Below are 16,323 nucleotides of genomic sequence, written 5' to 3' on the forward strand. Positions count from 1 at the left end.
CTCTTGGATGTTTTTCTCGTGGTTTTTAACCAGCCTTTCTGAGTTGGCTAGGCTCTTTTCAAGATGATATATTTTGTCTTCATTATCTGATGTTCTGGCTTCTACTTGCTCCACTCTGTTGGTGATACTCTCAATTGAGTTTTTAATTTGGTTTATCGTTTCCTTCATTTCTAGAATTATTGTTTGGTTTTTTTTTATAATCTCTATCTCCTGATAAAGATGCTTAACTTCTTCTTTTATCTGTTTATGTAATTCATTTTCAAAGTGTTCTTTCACTGTTTGGATTTGCTGTCTCGTATCTTCTTTAAGGTTCCATTCCATCTGTCTAAGGTATTCCTTGAGTTCTTTATATGACCATTTTTCTGCTGACTCTAGGTCCTCCTGAATATTTAGGCTGTCCTTCATTGTTTGTACTCCTTTTCTTCCTTGCTTTTTTATGCTGCTCATGTTACTTCTTGTTCTGTTTGACTGCTGAGTTTCTGTTTACTCTTATAGATTTATTTGATGCTTGGGAGGAAAGATATTAGAAGGGAAGGGAAGAAGTCACTAAAGAGAATGAGAGTAGGCAGGTAGAATTCAAGGAAGGGGGAATAAGAAAATTGAAAAGAAATGAAAAGACAAAAGAAACAAAAATAACAAAGATTAGATAATAAAGAAAGAAAGAAAAGACGAGAAAAAAATTTAACAAAAATAATAATGATAATAAAAAATGAAAATTTAAATTTAAAAAAATAATAATAAAATAAAAAAATTAGAAACATTGAAAAAAAGTTAAAGAACAACAACAAATAAAAATTGAAAATGAAAGAAAAAGAAGAAAAAAAAAGAAAAAGAAAAAAAAATGATAATAATAATAATAATAAATGCAGTCCTAGAGTTCTATTAACTTCTCTTCCAGTAGGTGGAGCTGTGCCCACTGGGCCAAGCTTCTCCTCTCAATAGGTGGGAACCATTCACTGTGCAGCAGCTCTTTCTCCTAGACTGGGCGGGTCTCCAATCCTGAGTGTCTAGGGCCTTGTCTTGTGTTTCCTCAAGCCAGGCCGTGCTCACCTGTGGCGCTCACCACAATACTGGCTACACGCCAGGTCTGCTGCTCCTGGGAGCCCTGTTTTCATGAACACCTGGGCTCACTCTCCCTGTTTGCCTCCCTCAGACCCTAAGTTTGTAGAGCTTGGGGCTGAGATCCCCCAGCGAATTTGCTTGCCCTCCTGTAGCCACGCCCCCAGTAGCTGGTGCAAGAGACCTCAGTTGTCAGCACTGGTGGGAGCGGTAGCCGGGAGTTCCACGCCGCGAGTCCCGTGCCACTCCTGATTCCCTCGGTCTGGTTATTGCGTTCACAGGACAGCTGGGAGTGGCCCTTAAGGTTTCCCCGCTGTGTGGAGAGAGATGACTAGGGGATTACACACCTGTCGCGCTGGTTTCAATACAGTTATCTCGTCCGCCCGTGACGCCATTTCTCTGCCATGGTGGTATCCCATGCAAATGGTGACCGTTCGTTCCCTTTGCCGGGTGACCAATGCAACGGGTGGGTCCTGACTGTCTCTCCCAATCCCCGTTTCAGTCCTGTGGCCACTGCCTATGAAGGCTCGGTTGGCTTTTACCTCTGTAAGTTCCTAAGGGCCGACCAATTATTTCAGTGGGATCGTTAGTGCTGAGTCACACGAAGCAGGCGAACTGGAGCTTAATTGCCTCCGATTCGGGCTCTGTGTGTGTGTTCTGAGGGGCCCAGCCTGTACACCCCAGATCCACGTCAGCTCAGCATTGCCTAGTGATCCTGAGCAAACAGCATTTAGACAGTTTACGGCTCTCTATGCCCGCGCAGTTGAAGATGTCAGAGACTTGATCTCTCTGCGCCTGCCACCATGTTAGATCTCCTCAATGATATTCATGTTGCCCTTACAGCTTCCTGGCATAAGCAAGTTCTTGGGATTATACAAACTGCTGCTTCTGTTTCCAGTCCAGATTTCTAGAAATGAAACCCTGCCGCCGTCGCCTCCGTCTCTGGGCCGCGCTCACGGGCGCTGCGCTCGTCTGCGACCGTAGCAGAGCCGCCCTGGCCTCCGCAGCTCTTCAGCCCGGTGCCCGGCCCCTGGGGCCCAAGCGGCTGCCGCCGCGGCTCTCCGTCCCCCTCCTCCGGAGCACGGGTCCCCTGGCAGGGGGGTGCAGAACGACCCCAGAGCAGGCTCTGCCCGAAGGTGCAGCGGCGAACAGGCCACCGAGGCGCTCGAGGCTGCAGTCCAGCCTTCGGAGGACAGGGCTCGGCACGCAGCCCAGCTCCAACCTCTAGGTGCGGCTGCCGGACGGACAATGTATACAGAGCCATCAAGACAGCAAGCAGAAAGCAAATGGCGGCTCCCGCGGAGTGGATTTTCGGCACAGAAACCGCAGCCCCGCCAATAATCCCAATCCAAAAACTTAGTGTTGCATTTTTAGAAACTAATTTTAGGTCACAAACACCGAAGAAGAGAATGAGGAATACATGAATACATTCTCGTGGCAAGCAGAGAATCTAATAAGAAAATTGGCTTTTCCCAAAAAGTAGCACTTCAGACTTTTTTCACTTGGAAAACTCTCTCTTCTTCTCCATTCTAAAGATGTTCCTTTTCCTAACAACTTGGAAAGGTCTCTTCAGACCTCCTGACCACACTTAAAGACATCTGTACTCTCTCCATCCTCCATCTAGTTTTCCCATTTTTATTGGTCCTCAGAACACATCCCTTGCCTCATCATACTTAGGACAAGTTAAAACTTCTAAAAGGAGGCTTCTAATACAAAGGGTGCCATTTAGATGAGCAGTTCTGTGGTGAGATGAGCAACCCTCCCACAGAGAGGATGAGGAAAATAGCAACTTAAGAGTCAGAAACTTGCTGCTAGACAAGGGTTTCTTTTGCCTAACAGTAGGACCTTGACTACCTTTCCTAGTTTACTGGCTTAAGCTTTAAAATAAGACCCCTTTCACCTTTGACATGTGATCCATGTAGGACTTTATTTTACTTTAGCAATTTTAGGAAGATCTTTAGGCTGAGGGGATGAATCTCTGTTTTCATTCAGGCATAGAGGTTTTGTACCATTTAATTTTTCTTGTCAAAGTCTTCACTTTTAATTTGAAAGTCTTTATTTGTGGGGGGTTTTCCTTCTTCTTCTCCTTACTCCTTTGGCTAGCTAGAGTGCAGGTGCCATTCAGATGGTCCAAAGAGATCTTCTTTGCAACCTTAGAGCAAGGCATGCTAAAGTAGAGCCACCCTGCCCCTCTCAAAAGCTTATGAATGACAAGTCATGAAAAATGTTTTTAATTAAGTCCATTATAAGTTGAATTAATATCTAATTCAGGCATAACTTGGGAAACTGTAATATATGCCAGATGACCCTTATCCAAATTTCCATGGAAATAGCAGTCTTACAACACAGTATGTTCTTGGACTGTTCCAAAATTATCAGCCGCTTTAAGTGAGATTGACCTTCAAAAGGAAACCTTTTACTAACAAAATGTATTGAAGTATGTACTCAGGTGCTCAGGAAATAGGCTTAAGATGAAAACCATTTACTCAAAAAGATTCAAAGTTGGGCACGTTGAGATGTGCCTGTGATCCCAGTTACTCAGGAAGCTGAGGCAGAAGAATCATGAGTTTGAGGCCAGCATTTATAATAAGACCCTGGTATGGAGGGGAAAAAAAAAAAAAGGTTCAAGACATAATGCCTTTGGGCTTTCCTGTAAGACTTCTTTGAAACTTTTGATATTTTGTTGTTTCCATTTGAAGTTAAACAGTGGAACGGTTTGCAGGAAAAAAAAAAGTTTTGTTTTTTCCTGTAAGAGGTAAAGATTCATCTATGTTAGGAGAAGTGAAATAGTCTTATTCTTTGAATGATCAAATAAAGTTCTAGTTCAAGGGATAAGCCATATTTCAATAAGACCAGATTTATTCATCAAATGTATTGCTGTTAAGAGTATGAAAACATTTCAGATGAAATAATAGCATATGGGAGAAATTAGCCATGTATTTATAAAAACGCCTAATAAAAGTGCAGACGCCATGACTACATGGCGTGCTTGGCGAAAGTAAGGGCAGGTTTGCTGTATTCATAACAGTTGAGCTAATGTGTTCAAACCCGTGCATACCCCTGCAGAAATGACTCTAGCAGCTAGGCATCAACCTACAGCAGCTACAGTTTTACTTTCTACACAATGTCAAACAAGACAGAAATAACCAGGCTTCATAAATAGAATATCCTTTTAGAACTCAGTAATCCTAAAGTGACTTGCCCATCACTGATGTCTGTCCTGTGAGATCAAAGGTTTGTCTTACTCATTTGGTCCTCTTTGTGGTTGCTGGTTTTCTTTGTTAATATGGAAAATGAGAATTTATTTGACAGGATGAACATATCCTATGTCTTAGGTCAAATGTGCATATTTAATCTAAAGTTAGCACCTTTCCTTGTGAAGTCCCTGAATCATTAATCTGCATCCCTTTGGTATTCATCCTTTCTCACCATTTTAAGAATTTGCTTAATATGAATTTATGTATTAAAGTGATTAAAGTGCTCTGTAGTAGAGAGATTAGCCCCTTGTCTATAATATGACTATATTTTCCTCCAGTTTGTCATTTTTATCTTTTTAATGGATTTTTTTTGCTTTGTAGATTTAAAATTTTTTTCACATCATTTTATTTATGAAACTTTTTCTTTCCAGATTTTAAATAGAAAGGCTTCCCCATGCTAAGATAATAAGGAGATAGCTTCCCTTGTTTTCTTCTAGTATTTTTATTATTTCATGTTTAATTTAAAGCCTTGCTCATTTGAGTTTTTCTGGTGTAAGGCATAAGGCATGAATACAATTACTTTTTAAAATGCCTCTCCAGTTTTTTTAAGACATTTTTGGAGTTGTCCATCATTTCCTCACTGACTTGAGATAACACGTTTATCATACACAATTTCTGTATGCCTTGGGTTCTATGTCTAGACTCCCTATTCTGTTCCATTGATTCATGTGTCTGTTCTTATGTCAGGAGAATGCTTTTAATTATTATAACTTTATATTACTTTAATAAGTGCCAGAAATAGTCTCACATTCTTCTTATTCATTTGTGTTGGTTTTCTTGAAATTCTTTTTTTGATATGTACTTTAAATTTTACTTGTCTAATTTTTCTCCCTCCTTATTTTTAGCTTATTATAATTACAATAAATTTGTAAATTAGATTAGGAGAAACTGACATGGTTCAGTTTTGAAGTTGAGTCTTCCTATCTAAGAACTTTCCCTTTGTACAAGTCTGAGTGTTTGAGGAATACTTAAAACTTTATTCATAAATCTGATACATTTCTAAGTTGTTTTCTTAGATATTTCATCTTTACTGTTGCTATTCTATATAGTCTTCCCCTGTTTTACCTTCTAACTCACTGTGTTTGCATGTCTGATATCTATGTAGTAATTCTATATCCTGCTACCCCCTTACTAAATTTTCATGTAGTACCTTTTCAATTGAATATCTTAGATTTTCCAAATCAGCCACAAAGTGTAAATGTTTTATTTCCTTCCCTAAATTTTTATACCGCTAAATAGGTTTTTATACTTCTTAATTGTATTGTATAATATCCAGTATAGTTAAGTAATGGTGGCAATAAGTGAGCATCCTTTGTTACTGATTTGGTGGATATTTTCTGGTAAGGTCCCAGTAAACATAATGTTCAGAAAAGCCCCAGTATATTTGCAGCCTCCCTACCATGCTATAATCAAAGCTCTAAAATATTAAGGAAGAAACTTAAGACCCTCTAGTTCACTTTCGTCCCATCATAATTAATAAATTCCAAACACAGGGAGATTGCAATTACCACCCAAATTCCCAAAATTAAATTAGAAGACAAACTGGAACATTGTCTGTTAGGTCTCACACCAATTTTCTTTTGGGTATATGAGACTAACATTGAAAATTTCTTTATGACTATTTTTCTGTCTCTTTGAGCTTTTCCCATTTTATCCTTCTCTTTCCATCACATTTCCGGGACCTCACATGTGCTGCTTGGCAGTGCATGCTTCCTCTAGCCTGCCATTGCTGAGGAGCCAAGTTTATCAAAGATTTCTAGACAGTGACATAATCTCTCCCCCACCCAAGAAGACCTCTTTGCTGTTTGCTCTTCCTGGATAAAGTGCATTGTCTTCTAAATGTTGCTGGTTCATCTGGCTTTAAAGTAGAAGGCTCAACTGAACACTTCAAAATATGCTCCAGCTTTGATGGTTTCTTTTGCAAGATTATTTTAATCAACAGAACATGTGTCATAAATGACATCGTATTTTACATTCATTTGTGAGTGGTATCCAGATCGTGAAAGAAGTTAATTATGTTATAATATTTAAATGAAAAACATAAATGATTACATATTACTTTGATTCTGCATTCATCCTGTGTTGTAAGATTCATTAATGAATATCAAAATTAGTAAATGTTTTATATGCTAAGAAAAATTGTATACAGATTGGGAAAATATAAGCCAAATATTATTTTGATTAATAATTTTCTATTGTAAAACAAAAGATAACATATCTGTCCATATGTAATTATCAGACTCTGGAATCAGAGAGATTTGGGTTTGAATTTGGACTTTGCAAGTGTTTGCCTAAATGACTGTTTAGTAACAAGTAACATAATCTCAACTGAGTCTTTTTCCTTATCTGCAAAATAGGGAGAGGAATACCCCATAGAGTTGTGTGGGAATTAAGAGAATAATGCACATCCGGTACATTTAGCACAGTGGCTAGCATAACAGAACACCTCAATCAATGACAGCTATTATTAAAACCTATTTATTTTTTAAAGTTTTTTTAATTTATATATGACAGTGGAATGCATTGCAATTCTTATTACGCATACAGAGCACAATTTTTCGTATCTCTGGTTGTATACAAAGTATATTCACACCAATTCGCGTCTTCATACATGTACTTTGGATAATAATGATCATTACGATTCCACCACCATTTCTAACTCCATGCTTCCTTCCTTCCTCTCTCACCCTTCTGCCCTATTTCAAGTCCTCTATTCCTCCCATGCTCCCGCTCTCTATCCCGCTATGAATCAGCCTCCTTATATCAAAGAAAACATTCTATTAAAGCCTATTACTAAAAGCTCTACTAAAGCCTGTTGTTTTCCTTTAACTTATAGTTTAATTTAGAGATCTAAGAGTAAATGTGGCAGCTTGGCTTAATTTGGGTCTGCGATTGCAAAATAACTCGTTTATCCACATAGCCTCCTTTCTGAGAGGTAGAACTAACATTTGCAAGGATTTGATAGAAATCTCTGTTCTAGTTCTTCTTTTTTAGGAATTATTTGGGAAAGTATGTCAATTAACATTTACCTAAATCCTCAAGGCTAAAAGTATGTTCTTAATTTTTTTAATTAGGTTTTCATTAGCCAATTAATGATTATTGACTATATGATAAGTGGAATATAAAATGTTTATTGACCATATAATAAGTGGGATATAAAAGACTAATATATCTCTTTTGCACTTTTAGAGCTAAGAGACTTGGGCAACTTTTAGTTATACACTTAATTTGAGAGTAAATGTTTTGTGCTGGTCACAATACTGCACCCGAGGGGTACTTAAATAAAATGATAGCTCCCTACCTACTCAGAAGAAGCTTATAGTCTAGTTTGGTGTCTAGAATGGAACTTAAGCCACCTTGACACCCCTAATCCTCAGGTGGAGGAAATGTCTCTTTTATGGTTGGTCCTACTGCATTCTATGCGAGTGCTTATTTTAGCATTTCTCACTCACATCGGTTATGCCTGTCCCCTGTGGGAGACTGTTGGTGGTCTGAAGATAGGAATCAAGTCTTAAGAAGGTAACTAAAACAGCATCTTGGTCCTGAAAGTACTTGAAATTGAATGAAATTAAAATGACAAAAATATAAACTACTAGTATATGTAAAGAATTGAGCTTTGCTATAAATTTACATGGAACAAATGCTACAAAGCATATACTACAAGAGGTAGGTGGTTTTGGAGAAGGTTATTTAGAGGAGATGGACTTCAAGTAGAATTTAGAAGGAATGGTAGGATTTCCATAGGTAAGGAAGAGGGCAAGAGAATTCAGGGTGAAGGAATGTCATGAACAAAGTCACAGAGGCAGAACAGTATGTGTGAATGTACTCTGGTGAGAATGTTAGGCAGGGCTTGGTTGTAGCTGCCTACATTGCTGCCTTGATAAAGACATTTGAACAGAAGATACCTGATCACTTGGATAATAGTGCTAATGATGGGAAAAGAGACAGAAAATTCAGGAAGGGCAGTCTGGAGATTTCCAGTATTGTAGATAAAAGATATTATGGTAAAAGTAGATATGGAAAGAAAGGGAGAGATTCTGGAAATACTGTTTAAATGGACATGTCAGGGACCATCTGGAGTAAGGGTCAGATTCCAATTGGGAGTCCTTATCTCAGAGGTGATGGCAGAAGCTCTGGCTGTGGCAATGCCAATTGGGAACAATGTAGAGAAAGAAAGCCAGAGGAGGCAATGGAAACATGTAAAAAAAACTTATATTTAAAAATTTTTTTAGTTGTGAATGGACCTTTATTTTTATTTATTTGTATGTGGTACTGAGAATTGAACCCAGTGCCTCACACATGCTAGGCAAGTGCTCTACCATTGAGCCACATCCCCAGCCCCCAAAAAACTTATATTTAAGGGTAAGTAAAAGTTCAGATTTATAAGAAATTGTGCTTCAAACCTTTTATTGAAAAGATGACTAAAACTGTGTTCTTGGGATTAAGTAGTTTGTTCAAGTGAATGCCTGTGGGAGAGCCCTCTAGAATCCAGGTGGCCTGACTTATGGCTTAGCACACTTCTCTATTATCTTATACTCTAAATGAGATTGATGCTAAATGTGAAAATCTTATCTACCTCCTTTGATATCCTGATTGATCTTGATAAAACAAACTAAATTTTAATACTCATCCCTTTTACATAAATTAAAGTATCCTCTCTTGTAGCTCCGATAGCAAAGAGAAAATTTTGTCATTGGGAATTAGGTGAAAAAGCCATCTATATGGATGCCATTTAAAATTAAAATATGTGACATGAATTGGTAGAAGGAATTATAAAAAAAGGAAAGAAAAGTCAAGAAAACAAAACAAAAAAACAACAAAAATACTCTATTGCATTTTCAACACTGAATTACCCTTATTATCTCCCAGGCAACTTGCTATATACAAAACTGGGAAATATTTTGTTCAAATAAGCCAAACCAAATGATTTCTTTGCAGTTCTACACAAGATTTTTTTTTTAATAGGTGAAGGGGGCTACTAGGGAGTGAACCCAGAGGCACTTTATTATCTAGTCATATCCCCAGCCCTTTTTATTTTTTATTTTGGGACAAGGTCTCACTAAGTTGCTTACGTCCTCACTAAGTTGCTGAGGCTGGTCTTGAACTTGTGATCCTCTTTCCTCAGTTTCCCAAATTGCTGGTATTACAGGTATGCACCATCATCCCTGGGTTATACAGATTTGTTGCTATTAATGCTGTAGTCTTCTCTGAATGTGTCAAAGATGCAAGTTGAAAATGTTTTTAACTCTTATCAAGTAAAATATTTGTACCTCAAAGAGGGAAGCCTGAAAACAGCAAACATAAACTTTAAAATAGAGACCATCTTAAAAAATAAGTATATGCTAGAGCCAGTCTTTAGGGTGGCATCATCTGTGCTAAATAAGAGAACTAAGTAATATGTGGATTTTATTATTTACTTCATTGGAAGAACTGAGCTTTGAAAATGAAGCATCACAAGCCATTATTAGTGAACTGTTTACAACTAAATGAGCAAAGTACTGTAAATATTAAAAATTGATGGTCCATGCCTAGAAAATTGAGCATTTTCATTCTTAGGAAATGGAATTTGACCATTTGAATGTGGCACAGCAAATGATCCTATTAGCATTTTCATCCATGGATTCTTGGCCTACCCAAAGAGATCTGAAGCACAACTTTAAGTGGACTATTTTCTAGCACAGAGGTTCAAGAAAAATAATTGGGTTCTTTTGGTTTTCTTTTGACCTTTTTTTTTTTTTTTGCTTATTTTACTTATTAAAGTATAATATACATACAGAAAAGTGTTTACCAAATGTATAACTCAATGAAGTTTCACAAATTGAAATATATTCACCCATATATCCAGCATCTCAATCAAGACACAGAACATTACCAGCCCTTTAGAACCCACTATCCCCATATATTACCTTCCAGTCAATAGTTACTTACACCCCAAAGTAAACATTGGGAGACAGGTCTCCATGTGTCTCCCATGTTTTTGCCAATCTTGTAAACAGAGGCACTGACTGACAGTGTTCAGAATATCTTTTCAAAGATATCTGTGAACAGCTTAGAAGATATGTCTCCCTCAGAGCAAAAAGCAGCCTTGTTTACAAGTTCAAAAAGTAGATTGTCTCTCTTACAAAAGAAAAAGGGACAGGTTTATTTACTATTCAGAATAATAAAGATAATGTCTCTCTTCAAAACATTCAAGTTCCCTAAACTCAGGATTCCTTTCCTGTAATATAATTCTGTATGTGCGCCAGTGTCACTTGGCTTTCTTTGTGTTCCCTCATGAGAATTAGAGCTTAGGATGTTGGTGTAAATACTGACACAATACTAAGTTAAGAGGTGTTTTCATCTGATCTAGCATCCATTAACTAAGAAGCTTAACCTGTAGGCCTACATGTAGGGTAGTTTGAGACCCTTGATTGTTCTTGGTAGTAGTCACTATTCTGACTTCTACTACCATGTTGGTTTTACCCGTTTCTAAACTTCATATATAAATGGAATTATGTAGCATGTACTTTCATGTTTATCTTCTGAGATCCAACATCATATTTGTGAGATTTATTAATATTATTTCATTTAAGCATGATTATTTCTCATATCCTTCCATTGTGTGAATATTTAAAAACTTATTTTGCTAGCATGCACAAAGCCCTGAGTTTGGTCCTCTATCCTGAAAAAAAAAAAAGCAAGGAAAAAACTTTTTTCTACTATTTATGAACATTGGGGCAGTTCCCAGTGTCTGGTATTACAATTGTGCTAATTCTGTTAATAAAAACTTTTATCCATGTCTTTGGGTGAATATATGTATTCATTTCTGTTGAGTATTTTCCCAGAGCTAGATTAGAGGGTGTGTGTAGATATTGCCAAACAATTTTCTAAAGTATTTGCACCAGACTACTCTCTCCCTAACAGAAAATGAGTCTTCTGGCTTCTCTGTGTACTTTGTATCCCAGCTTATTTTCTATCCTTTTTTTTTTCTTAAGAGTAGAATGTTTTTATTTTATTATCATGCATATAAAGAAAGGCAAATGTGGCAATATTACAAGCATTTATGCTGTTTAGGAAAGAGACACATCAATTACTGTGCTGTTATCAGGACAAATAATCAAATAAGACACTCAATTAGAGCCACAAACTTTTTGTAGGTTATTTTTCCACAAAGACAACAATTTCCAGTTTTATGGTTCTGACAAGACCAAGTTATTCAAATTAAATTTTGGGGGGATACAGTTTCAACAGAAACCAAAACAAGATGAAAATTGTTATGAATATTCACATAATTCCTTATATTGTACAGAAAAGATATTCTTCCAACTATTCCCAATTACAAGCAAAATAAATTGGTATAGCTCAACCTTCCCAATCAGCAGAACAGAGAAACAGGAATTTACTAAGCATAGTAAAATTAAGGGGCATAGTATTAATCTTCCACATAATTTAAGGCCACAGGAAAACACCCAAAGACAATTGTGTTTCTTCAGAGAATGCCTCTCTTGCTAACATATTTAACACTCCAATCACCTTCAGTTTTTCTAACCCAATCCTGAGAGAAATATTTCTCCTCCCATTACCACTAACGGAGTAAATACCTCTTCCTCACAGGCTCTCATTCAAACTAGTCTTATTTTTAGTCCCAGTTTTCCCCTGGCTAATTAATTTCTGCTTTACCTCTGACCTTTTTGTTCAGTTTTCTCTGCTTAGAACACCCACTAGTCTCTTTATAAAGCCTTACAAACCTCTCTGAACTTGAAATCACCTTTCATTCTCTCTAGATCTGTATCTTTTTAACCTTCTAAGCATTACTGAATCTGGGAAGAAAGCAGAGTAGGCAATAGGGCCTCTGGCAGTCGATTTTACAGCACAACCTCTCTGCCTCTGGAAATGATAGAGCTAAGTTACACTATAAAGCCTACTTTTGCCTATGTTTTTGAACCACCACTTTTTCAAAAAAGAGACATGAGAAAAAGAGGTTAAAGATAAGTGTGTATGTACCCTGGCACATCTGGCACCTAATCATTTTCAGACTAAGGAAGGGGGACAAATAAAGATAACCTAAATTTGTATGAATTCACTGGTTGGAGCTGAGAAAATCTGGAACTTGACCAGGACACCATTAACTGCTTTTCACATGAAAATAGGGTTCTAAATTGTCACCCCAGCCACTTATCTAACAGTAAGGTTTCTGGATGATGAAGGTGGTTGGTGGTAGTGGTAAAGAATTGGAGAGATCTTTTGGAAAAGGAATGGAAAAGTCTTTTGTATTCTGGCAGAAAATCTTGGCCCATCACCAGTTCTAGAAATTCTTGTTTACCAGAAACCAGAAAGTGGAGCTGAGAACAATCTGGAATTTATTTATTCAGTAGCCCAAAGGGGTAAGGATAGCCAGCAGCAGGCAGCAATAGGTGATCAGAGAAACAGGAAGAACAGTGAAGTCACATAAATCACACAGACCACTGTTTTTCTCACTGGACTTAATGCCCAGTAATTGTCCACAGGCCATGAGACTATGCTGCCAAATCCAGAGAAGAGTGCATAGAGTAGGCTCCTACACATAGCTAGAAATCCAGATGGTAATATAGAGAGCAGAAACCCTGCAAACAAGTAGAGTCCAAACAGTGCAATCTGTAGCATCATCTGCTTGGTTAAAAAAGGTGTGAACCATATATGGCCAGGCATCATGTGATGTTAATGCAAAATAGCATGAAGAACATGTGCGAATTCAGCAGCACAGCTAAGAAGTTGTCAATCTTGAGGCTGAGAGAAAATAAAGTTTTCTGTGGCTGTGGCTCAGTGGTAGAACCCTTGCCTAAAACAACTAAACAAACAAAATGAAGGTATTGTGTCCATCTACAACTAAAAAACATTTAAAAAATGGTATAGAAAGGTCAGCATACACATACACACGTACACAAAAGTAAAAGGCACATCAATAATCATAGGTCCAGCAGGAGGTGGTGGTACAGGATCTTGTGGGGAGTAATCCCAAGTGCAAAGGTTCCAGATTAGAACCCAAAGGACCTGGGTATCTCTACTGGCTTCCTTGTCTGGTGACTTCTGATTCCTTGTCTGGTGACTTCTGATTCTCTATGTAACAGGTAGTATTCTAGGGAATCTGGCCAGAAGTTCTCTTTGATCATCTCAGAAGTTCTGTCTCACTCTGGATGACTGTGGTCTGAAAACTAGGTGAAGAAGTTGATGAGGACATCTGGGTTCCCAACCTATGGTTCATGGCCCTTGAGCCATATGATCAGAGCAGAATGAGATACACTTGGCCAGAGGATTCGACCTCATACTCTTTGATAATCAGCTTGTTTCTGAAGAAGGGATTTCTTTGAAAGAACTTGAACTTGCAATTTGTCCTATGGTATCTGAGCTCCTTCACCTCCAGATTGGTTATATAGGTTAACATCTCTTCATCTTGGGTCCTAATCACTGGGTACAGCTGCGGCGGTTCTGAAGAGTGGTGATCCAGAAGCCAGGGATGTTCTGAATGATGTAGTTCCTCAGTTCCAGGTCTTACTGACGCATCCACCCAAGCTTGAGCTCCAGCTGGAGGAAGGCTTAGTTAGCTTGAGCATTGGCAGTGTCCAGTTCCAGCCAGATGGCCTCCAGAGGGTTCATATTGGGCTCCACATTCAGGAGACGGGACCCTGCCTCCTCTTTCACCTCTTTTATTCCTCCATTTTCCTCCTGCATTTGCATTTCTTGACTTGCTATTTTCTCAATCTGCTTCTCATACCCTGTTACTAAGACAGCACACTTTTTAGTCTTCATGTCTTTGGACCTGGCCATCATTTCAGAGGCTGCCCTCTCTGTGCCATAAGTTTCTAGGGCCTTCTTCCCACTTAGGCTAAGTGTCTCTTGACCATGAAAGTTAGGCTTCCATCAGTTGCAACAGAGGTAGAGGCTGTTTCCAGGCTCTCGGTGGGTGACCATGCCACTTCCTGCCCCACTGTGGTGACTCCATGACCATGACCCCCATAGATTAGGATCTAAGGAGTATTGCCACTGCCTGCAGTGTCCCAGACGTGCCCCCCGACCTCCCGTTTGGAAGTCCCAGCAGTGTGAATATGTTGGGACTCCAATCTGCTGTCACCCATCTCCGCCACTACTAGGTGTCTCGCTGTCCTCATAGGGTCCCTGACACTGATGTGGGTGAAGCCCACATCGGGAGTGGCGCAGCTGTGGACTTGGAGGAGTGGGGTCTTCTTGATCCCATCCAGGGTGCTCATGTTGATAGCAGCCAGACCCCAGGCCAGTAAGGGTTCCTTCCAGATGAAGCATTCCTGAAACCCACCGACCCACTGACAGTTGCACGGCCCACCGCTCAGACTCAGGACATCCACTCCATAGTCTTGCAACTCTGTCTCTTAAGTCTCACGAGAGTCACCTCCAGGACTATCTGTGTTTATTTTAGCCTTTCTATGGGTAATGGTGTCATTTGGTTTTAATTTGCATTTACCTGATGTTCGTTGAATTGAGAACTTTTCTTATGTTTTCTGGTTGGTTGGATAACTTCTTTTGGGTAATGCCTGTGTCTTTTCCCCATTTTTCTATTGGATATTCTGTTGCACATTATTCGTAAGAATCCTTTGTATAGGTTTGATCGGCCCTTTTCAGCCACGTGTTTTGCAGATATCTTACATTCTGTGGGTTGCTTTTTCACTATCTTAATGGTACTTTTTGAAGAGTAAACATTTTTAATCCTAATATGTTCCAATTTATCATTTTCCTCTTTAAGTTAGTACTTTCTTTGCCCTATTTAAGAATTCTAACTTCTCCAAGATCTTTCACATGTCTGCCATCCATCTGGAACTGATCTTTGTAAATGGTGTGATAAGGGTCATAATTTTCCCCCATAGAAATATGTAATTGACTTAGCGTTGTTTATTGAAAAGACAATGCTTTACATATGCATAGGTTTTTAAATCTGTCCATCAGATGTGGTATATATCATTAGCCAGAATCAGCGATATGCCTTTGCCTAACTCCAAGGTGGGGTGGCGGGCAGGGATGGTAATAATTCTCCCCTGAGCCTGTAAAAAGAAGGAAACTGGGAATTTTGGTGAGCATTGTAAAAGACCAACAGAGTTTGGCTAAAGAGAGAAAAGGTAATGGTAATTGGAGAAATTTATGAAACAATCAAAGACTGATAATAGAAGGAACAAGAGAAAACAAGCAAGTTTTGGAATGAAAACTACAGTCACAGTAGTGCTTTAAAGAAATTTAAGAAAGCATGCCATTCTGTTTTCAAACTTACATGAAATACATGACTTCATAGACATTTATAACTCATGAACACTGACTGAAGTGCAATAGAAAAACTGAATAGACCTAGAGACTGTAAATAAATTGAATCAGAAGTGTGGGGGAAAAGTCTACAGAAATAGCATGAGGTTAAAATGATTTTGAGAAATATTACGAACCCTTCAAGGAATACATAAAGTCTTTTTAAGTTTTAAACTGCTCTACCAATATTTATTGTATATCTACTGTGTGCCTGGCACTCCTAGCCCCTTCATATATGTCAATGAACAGAACAAAGAATTTTTCCCTTTTAAGAGTTTATATTTTAGCAGGGGAGAAATATAATAAACAAAAATAGCAGGTAAGCAATATGACATGTTAGAAAGTTTAAATATTATGGGAAAAAACAATAGAATAAGAGAAATGAGAGTTCTTAGAATAGGGAGTGAAGAGCAGATTGTAGTATTTAATTAGGTGGTCAGAGGAAGTCTCATTAAAAAGATGAGATTTTAGCAGAAATCCAAGAAGTTGAGGAAGTGAGCTAAGGGGAAGTCTGGAGAAAAGCATTCAGGAAGAAAGAAGAGCTAAGCAGAGGCCCTAAGATAGGAACATGCCTGGGGTGTTCCAGGAACAAGGCAGCCACTGTGCTGGGGTGAGTAAATGATGAAGGCTAACATCAAGGAGGAGGTTGGATACTGTTGCAAGAAATTTGAGTTTTATTCTTAGTGAAATGGTAAACCACTGCAGGACTTTGAGCAGAGAACTCAAA

At 38.5% G+C, this 16,323-nt stretch overlaps 2 protein-coding genes across 4 annotated transcripts in view; one reads left to right on the forward strand and one right to left on the reverse strand.

The window, feature by feature from the left end:
• Positions 1-16,323, forward strand: part of Acyp2 (acylphosphatase 2) — a 178,057-nt gene that overhangs the window by 112,151 nt on the left and 49,583 nt on the right. The gene's annotated exons all lie outside the window — the stretch shown is intronic.
• On the reverse strand, positions 13,310-14,539 carry Tspyl6 (TSPY like 6). The gene is given in 4 exon segments (XM_071601972.1): positions 13,310-13,575; positions 13,578-13,757; positions 13,760-14,186; positions 14,348-14,539. Coding segments are annotated over 4 exon segments (1,065 nt in total).

Source organism: Marmota flaviventris, chromosome 14 (assembly GCF_047511675.1).
Source record: "Marmota flaviventris isolate mMarFla1 chromosome 14, mMarFla1.hap1, whole genome shotgun sequence".
Taxonomy (NCBI): Eukaryota; Metazoa; Chordata; class Mammalia; order Rodentia; family Sciuridae; genus Marmota; species Marmota flaviventris.